General features: G+C 38.1%; 1 protein-coding gene across 3 annotated transcripts in view; it reads left to right on the top strand.

Moving 5' to 3' along the window:
- LOC130548390 (NACHT, LRR and PYD domains-containing protein 12-like) overlaps nucleotides 1–8816 on the top strand; it is a 38353-nt gene that overhangs the window by 7004 nt on the left and 22533 nt on the right. For all 3 annotated transcript variants that reach the window (XM_057325128.1, XM_057325127.1, XM_057325126.1), the window contains exons 4-9: nucleotides 85–189; nucleotides 810–917; nucleotides 2198–2282; nucleotides 2355–2550; nucleotides 5321–7133; nucleotides 7900–8082. In XM_057325128.1, coding sequence (XP_057181111.1) covers nucleotides 85–189; nucleotides 810–917; nucleotides 2198–2282; nucleotides 2355–2550; nucleotides 5321–7133; nucleotides 7900–8082 — 2490 coding nt within the window. The remainder of the gene's footprint in view (nucleotides 1–84; nucleotides 190–809; nucleotides 918–2197; nucleotides 2283–2354; nucleotides 2551–5320; nucleotides 7134–7899; nucleotides 8083–8816) is intronic.

Genomic DNA, 8816 nt, shown 5'->3' with positions numbered 1-8816 from the left:
TATTGATGGTCACGTGTGGATTTTTACCAGCCCTGTTGACCAAATCTCTTCAGATGAGTCAAAGGATTTGTTGTGTGTCATAAGTGACAGGTCAGCGTCACCTGTATCCAGTTCTGTGTCTATGAAGAGTGACAACTCCAAAGGTGTTGGAACAAACTTCAGTGAGAAAACACCATCAGCTGCCAAAAGGTATTTCAAGGGTGTAACAAGCGAGAATCTGCAGAGAGTAGAGCTTCCAATTACAGGTTGTTTATTTAAAGCCGATCGGCAAACAAACCGACAGCAGGCAAATCGTACAGTAGTGCAGGCAGGTAAATCCGAAAACCACGAGACAGTCTAACCAAACAAAAAAATAAGAGGGTAATCCAAAATCAGTTATCCAATAGACAGGCACAATGTTCATATCAAGAAACACAGACATGAACTAGAACTATGGCAAGAAATAATGAAACGCTCCGTATGCAGTAAAACTGACAATACTTCACCAAGTATACATGGTACAGGCATGGCTTAATTACAGCTCATACAGGAAGTGTGTGAATAGTGAGAGAGTCCATAGTCCATAAGGGGAGAGGGGGCCCCCTGGTGGAAGGGATGAATTTACTTCTTTAAACAGATGTTTGCATCCTAAATAGTGCACTCACTGCAAAAACAAGTATAAACACAGATTATCCACGCCATACCAAGATGTTATTTAGTGTTATGATCTGATCTCAGCTGCCTGCATAAGTGCTCTGTTCACGTTCCGTCTTGTGCATAGACACTTAGCAATGAACACGTTTTTTATATTTGTGTGTGTGTTTTCGTAGACCGAATACGTCAGTAAATATTGGTGGAGAAATGACTCGGTGGAAGACGCTAAAACAACAGAAGGGAATAAAGAGCGATGCAGAACTGGCTACGTATCTTCTGAACAGGTGAGTACACAAATACTGTCAAATACCACAGCACTGTTTACATGACACCACAGAGAATCTACCCTCGTCAAAGTAGAATCTTGTAATGTCAAGATGAATCATAAAATCCCAAACATAGACAAGTGCAAATTAGGAAACGAAGCCTCACTGCAGCCTTACCTTTAAAGACAATAATTTAAAATCAATATGAAACCATTGTTCCACTGCAGGTACATTGTACATAGCTTTAAAGAAAAAGCATGGCACCTCTTTAATCGAGGCTCTCAGGGTTTGCTTTTCACTTCTATGTAGGGCTGTCAAACGATTAATCGCAATTAATCGCATCCAGAATAAAAGTTAGTGCTGACATGATGCATGTCTGTGTATTGCGCATATTCATTTTGTATTTTTAAACACATACACATACATGTATAAATATTTAAAAAATATGTTGTTGTATTTATTTATATGTACTAATAATTGAAATGATATATGAATGTGATTTAATTTTCATATTTTTGTTAAATATATGCAAGTATGTGTTTGTGTTTATAAATACAAAATTAATTTGCGCAGTACACAGACACATTATGTATGAACAAACTTTTATTCTGGATGCGATTAATCGTGATTAATCGTTTGACACTCCTACTTCTAAGTTATTTGTCTTGTGAATATTTACATACACCTTGCAGAATCTGGAAAATGTTGTTAATTTTCCACAAAATAAGAAGAAATATAATATATATATATATATTTTTATTTAGTAGTACTGCTCTAAATGTAATGATTGGGTTGGAAATATTTATCTGACCGCAAGAGGGAGCCCTAATATTGCATCTTTCATTCATTATTTACTTCCTGTTTATAAACTACAATGTTCATTTATATATAATTAGTGAAGTATTGCCAGTTTACCTGTCTTATTTATGTCCATTTTGCCAATTTCAGTAGATTATTGTTTATTGAATTACCTTGTATCTGACTTGCTTGGTTGGGTTATTCTGATAATACGCTTCCTGTGAACATATATTCTATCTTACGTCCAAACAATAAGAAACTATGTCACGTAAGAAATATTGACACATAGTTAAAAGTGTCATGTTTCCTGATGATCTTTTCATTTTTAGAGAAATAAATTGTGCTGTCTCTTCATGCTTCACACGGTTGGTTGTTGACCGCAAACATAAGGAATTCAGGATCAAACTCTGAACTGAGACCACAGAACCCAGTCTAAACTGGGTTGTTCTTTTTCTCGTTGGAAAAATCCTATTTTAAGAGATTTTTTTGTTTGGCTACAGGATTCAGTTTGAGACATCAGATGCCGGCTTCCAGAACGACAGGTTTCACAAACATGTCATGGACGGCCTTATCTGGACCTTTAAGGTAGGAAAAGCACTTCATTTTTTTTGAAAATATAACAACAAAACCATTATTAAACAAAGCTGTTGTTTTTAGGATCTTGAGAATAAAATAATCACATTTCTAAAGAATGAGTTACAAAGGTTTAAAAAGATACTGAAGAAAGAAAACACAGAATATCACGTGAAGGACTTTCAGGAGGACACACAGAACGTCAAAGCAGCAGCTCTCGATATCACACTCCACTTTCTCAGAAGTATGAACAAAAAGAAACTTGCTCATATTCTGCAAGGTAAGAGGCTTATAATGTCACCATCTGTCATGATGTCACTTATCAAACATGGGAGATAAAAGTGAAATTAGTATATCACTTTTTATGCAGTTTAATCATTTAACGCAAATGATCTCTAACGTTGTATATTGAGCGGTTGTGTTTGCAAAGTATCTGTTACTTGCAGTCAGTCAGACACATTTACCTACAGGGTTCTGAGTAAAGAATGCTGTGATGATTGTCATGCATTGGGAAAAATACTGGCCCTTTCTTCCCAGAACGCAAAGAACGGACTTGTGTTCTCGTTGAGACCGGTGTTGCGAGGCGCCGTGACTTCTGGGACTTCAAGCGGGTTCCGTACGCGCGCAAGGCTGCATTCAATGCATCCTTGATATCGAGAACACATCCGGGTACTTTCATGCGTTCTCTGTTCTTGTGTTCTTGAGTATTGGAACCGGACTTTGACGGTTATTGATGACGTAGAGCGAGAACACGAGGACAAAAGACCGCAGAAGAACGCATATTGAAAAACATCAACTGTCAATATGTGACGCAACTTTAATTTATGGCAGGTGTATACTAATTCATTTAACGGAAGTCTGAATGTGATAGGTTGATTTTGAACACTGCCACCATCCCTGTTAAAAAAGGGTGTGCACACGTTTGCAACCTGGCTAGTGTACGTTTTTTACTTTTCATTTCCCCCCCTAAATGATTCTTATTGTTATTCACTTTAATATATAGGTTGCAATTTTACAATTAATGTGAACCAGTCTGATTTATTTGACAAAAAAGTGCAATTTTGACTTGTTACAAGTGTGTTTTGTTTCCCAACTATTCTTGCCAATATTGGCACTTGGACATAATTTGGTGTGGATATGTCCGTTTAAGAGTAAGAAGACGTTAAAGAGAACTCTGTTCATGATTCTGAGAGGCAGCTTTCTGGGCGGGCGCATATCTTAAACATCTCGCAGGCTTTTAGTGATTTTCCTTCATGAAAGTTCCATTGATACATATTTTGGAAACACATTTTGTTATCGTCGCTGTTTTGTACCTTATTTTGCCAAGGAAGTGCTTGCATTCGCAGGCGAAACATATTTCTTTTTAGTTGCAAGAGTGAGCACTTCACTCACCTGCTCTGTCGCTCTTTTAGAAGAAGTACTGTCTTTAGAAGTTGGTGACTGCTGCATTATTAGCATTAAATGCGTCTCTTGCACCCATGCATGATGGCTGTGGGAGGCGGGGTCACCTGAAAGATGAGCTAATGGCGAAAGGATGTGAACAATTGGTCTCACCAGTAGTAAAAATAGTCACAAATTGCGACCAATTGGTCGCAGTCTATGGTCCTGCTTTATGCAGTTTTAATCAAGGTGAGAACAAGAAGAGATTTATTATTAAGAGATTATTAAACTGTAACTTTAGAGTCAGTAATGAAGAACTGTGCTGTTTCAGTGAAGTTATATGGTTTAATTTGTTAATTTATTGGTGAGAAGTAATGAGACAGGACATGAGTGTGAAGGAGAGACGGACCTTTTGTCCATTCCAATGCGCTGCTTTCCCATTGTTTCTCAATGTAAACATGCACTTGACCAACTTGTTTGACCATTGCGCTCATGTCTCTTGTCTTATGCAATGTTTTTTGCGTGTCTTTTACCATTTCTGTTATCAAAAGCACGTCTCGAGACCGTTGTGTTTTGCACTGCAGTTTTTACCATTCCTGAGTGTATTTCAAAGGCGTGCTCAGCATGTGCATTTTAGTTTCATAGGTCTGGCGTAGCTTAGTGTCGGAGTGATACAAACGTGAAACCGTTCCTGTGATGATACTGGTTTAATATCGTATGGCTCCGATCAGATTCAAGAACCAGAACGAGCTATTGTATAATTGTTTAGTGTTCTCTTGATATTTTAGGAGTTTTTGTTCAGGCAAGAATCAAAACCTCACCATGTTTTACTTACCCACAAGGCATCCTGACTGAATATGTCTTTCTTCTTGAAGAATAATGCAGTCGGAGTTTTAATACCACGTATCATTTTACTTCCAAGTGGTAGAATGGGAGTGAATGGGCGTCGACTTTTTGAAGCTCCAAAAAGTGCATCCATCGATCAAAGAACTGCTCGACACGGCTCCGTGGTCTTAAAAGGTCTTCTGAAGTGAATCCATGCGTTTGTTTAAGAGAAATATCCATATTGACAGTGCTATTAACGTTGATGTCTAGCTTCCGTTGTCCCTCGGCTGCATGTGAATCTGAGGCTTGTTTTTCCAGCAAATGACGGTGACGAAAGCTCCCGTGCAGAGGAGATGGTATCCTATTGGAACAAAATGAAAAATGCTGTGTTTGTCACCAAAACTTACGACACACTTGAGTCATTTGCCGGATAGTGACTTTTTTGTCCTTTAAAAAAACTGTGCTAATATCCAATAAATGCATCAGGTTTTTTCAAATGAAACCTTTTATCTTTGTGTCAATATTAACTTTAACTTTGACTAACAAAAAATATGTATAAAAAGGTATAAAAGTGAAAAGTATAATCTCAGAAAAACGAACAGCATTTAACTTCAGAATGTACAAATTGTTCAGTCGATTATTTATTTCCTTAAACTGTGTATCATGTTAAACAAGATAAAGGTTAATTCTTATTTTCATGATAAGCATTTCATTAATCATGATTAATCACGCACAAACATGGTGATTAATCACAATTGAAAAATATTTATATACATTTACTTGTTTTTAATCTATTAACAATGTACCCTCTTGACAATCCTTGTATATTTGTTTCCGTGATTTAGATGAGCTGGTCTTCATTCATCAACGACCACTAAAATTAATCCTGAAAAAAAAATATGAACGCATTTCTGAAGGAATTGCAAAGCATGGTGAGTTTACACTTCTAAGTGAGGTCTTCACGGATCTCTACATCACTCAGGGTGGAGATGAACAACATGAGATAAATCAGGTTCAGGCCGCTTCCAGACATCTAGAATCACCAGACATACAGTTTAAATGTACACATTTATTCAAGCCTCCTGGACAAGGCCAGACCATCAGAACTGTACTAACAAAAGGAGTTGCTGGCATTGGAAAATCTGTCTCGGTGCAAAAGTTTGTTCTGGACTGGGCAGAAGGAAGAGAAAACAACGATATCAGCTTCATATTTCCTCTTCCTTTCCGAGAGATGAACTTGAAAGAGAAAGAGAGACTGAGTTTGATGGACCTCATAGTTCAGTTTTTCCCAGAGATAAAAGGAGTAAATCTTTCAAGAAATGACAAGTTGAAAGTTCTGTTCATCCTTGATGGTTTGGATGAATGTCGTCTTCCTCTGAATTTTGATGGTAATGAGATATTGAGAGACATCACATCACCTGCTTCTTTGGATGTTCTCCTGACAAACCTCATCAAAGGAAATCTGCTTCCTTCTGCTCACATCTGGATAACCACCAGACCAGCAGCAGCCAGTAAGATTCCTCCTGAGTGTATCGACCTGGTGACAGAGGTCCGAGGATTCAATGATCTACAGAAGGAAGAATACTTTAGAAAAAGATTCACAGATGAGAATATGGCCGACACAATCATTGATCATGTTAAAAAATCAAAGAGTCTCTTCATCATGTGCCACATCCCAGTGTTCTGCTGGATCTCAGCCACTGTGCTCCAGAACATTCTGGAAGAGAAGAAAATGGAGAATTCTGATGACACGACCAAAACACTTCAGGAGGAGTTAAGCAATGATGACACTCCTAGGACTCTGACACAAATGTACACACACTTCTTTCGCTTTCAGATTCAACAGAGCAGAAGAAAGTATGATGGAGAATATTCGCCTGATATCTCCTGGGACATGGAGTCAATCTATTCACTGGGGAAACTGGCTTTTGAACAACTGGAAATAAACAACCTGATCTTCTATAAGTCAGATCTGGAGGACTGTGACATTGACGTCTCTAAAGCTTCTGTGTATTCAGGGATGTGCACTCAGATCTTTAAACAGGAGACGGGGATCATTCTTGGTACTGTGTACTGCTTTGTTCACATGAGCATTCAGGAGTTTATCGCAGCTCTGTATGCTCATCTGTTTCTAGACAAGAACAAGAAATTTGTATTTGTTCAAGAGCACAAAGAACAGGAAAACAACGATGAAACAATGACTGGTTTACTGAAGACTGCAGTGGACAAGGCACTTGAGAGTGACAATGGACATCTGGATCTTTTCCTCCGCTTCCTCCTCGGTCTGTCACTTGAGTCCAATCGGCCGCTTCTACGAGGTCTGTTGTCACAAGAAGAGAGCAATAAGCAGAACAACACAGAAATAGTCCAGTACATCAAGCAGAAATTTGAAGATAATTCATGTCCAGAGAGATCCATCAATCTGTTCTACTGTCTGAATGAACTGAATGATCAAACTCTGGTACAAGAGGTTCAGAAGCATCTTAGTGAAGGAAGTCTGTCATCTTCTGACCTCTCACCTGCTCAGTGGTCAGCTCTCGCTTTTGTGTTGCTGACATCAGATGAGGAACTGGAGGAGTTTGAGCTTCAGAAATTCAAGAAATCAGACCAATGTCTCATTAGGCTGTCACCCGTGGTTAAAACGGTCAAAAAAGCTCTGTAAGTAAAGGAATAATTAACTAATGTTTATTGTTAGCCTTAAATGTTGAAAGTGGCTGTAAGTAATCTTGAGTACTTACAGAATAGTATCGTACCCTTCAAATATCCGTAGAGTTTGATCACATTTATAAAAGACAGAGACAGCTGTACGATTATTTTTTTCAAAAACATGCGATGCGTGTGGCAAGGGGGGGGCAGATAGGCGGAACTAAAGCACGTACGCATCCATTGCCAACAAAACGCAGACATGACTCAGTTTGACTTACCACGTGCGGTTCATGTCTGGCATCTTTTAGCGCTTTTCAAACCATCTGCAAATCCAACGTTATATCCACCGTTTATATAACATTCATCACTGAAATGAACAAACAAACACACCTCAACTTAAGTTGAGTAACGAGCTACAGCTGCAGGCCCACAGCGCAGGCAATCTTTACACAACGCAGCCAATCTTGATGGTAGGCGGGTCGTCCTATCGCTCATTGGTTTATGCGTGGGCGGGCTATTTCTTTCGCTTTGCCGTGGGCGTGCGTTTCTGGGACTAAGAAAAGTTGTTATGTAACGTTTTTTCATGTTCGAAAAAAACTTTCCGAAACCTGTACAAACCTTGGGGGAGTGTATCGAGTTCAGTTAACGGTACATTGCTAGTTCAAGAGCACAGTGAAGTACAATAAAAATAAAGTGAATGTTTTATTGGATTTATACATTATTTAATATTTGTAGTTATAAAATATATGGTATGCATTTAATCTTTTTTTCCTTGTAGGTTAAGTGATTGTAATTTAACAGACAAGAGTTGTCCAGCTCTGGCTAATGTTTTGGGATCAGGCAGCAATCTGCAGGAGATCAACATGAGCAATAATAGTCTACAGGATTCAGGAGTCAAGCTGCTCTGTGATGGAATTATGAAACAAACAAACAAAAAAAAATCTGAATTGGAGATCTTGAGGTAGGTTGGCAATTGTAATGTTCAAATGTTTCTTGCTTTTCTTGTTTTACACTTATTGGGCCACATTCGTGAATATATGAGTACATATATGAGTCATTTGTGCTCCAATGCTCCACCTAGACAGGATTTTAGTCCGTCACTAACCTGAACATAGATTTGTGGTTACATGGATTAAACGTAATCTGCTAGAGTTTATAAATTCAGAGCAATTTATTAGTCAGGTGAATGGTTCATGTCAACTACATAATCAATCAGAAAATATTCAAATATCAAATGATATTATGATGAATATTTCATGTTATTATAAGCATTTTTATAAATTTTGTTAAATTGCCGAAACTGTGTATATCACCTCAGATCCAGACTTTGAAGACATATACCAAGTTTTGTGTCAATACATAAAAGTTTGACGAAGATACAGCCTCAAAAACATTTTGCTGTGCATTTCGTCAACTTTGTTGATGGGCTATACGAAAACGAATTGGCCAATCGACAATCTTTTTATAATTTTTTGCTAGCACTGTCTCTTACAAACCATTTTGTGCAAATCAGACAAACGTCAAAAATCGCGGGACAATTACGTCATAGGTTTCAATCGAATTGCCACGAGCCAAGGATTCAGGGAAATATTATTTTGTTTCTAGCACTTACGGTTCAGAAGTTATGAGCAAAATGTATGTGCAACTTGTTGGACTGTTGGTGGCGCTAGAGGGTTTGAGTTACAGTCTTCAATT

The sequence above is a fragment of the Triplophysa rosa genome, linkage group LG25, assembly GCF_024868665.1.
Source record: "Triplophysa rosa linkage group LG25, Trosa_1v2, whole genome shotgun sequence".
Classification (NCBI taxonomy): Eukaryota; Metazoa; Chordata; class Actinopteri; order Cypriniformes; family Nemacheilidae; genus Triplophysa; species Triplophysa rosa.
The sequence above is the reverse complement of the archived record's forward strand: the minus strand, read 5'-3'. Positions and strand labels throughout refer to the sequence as shown.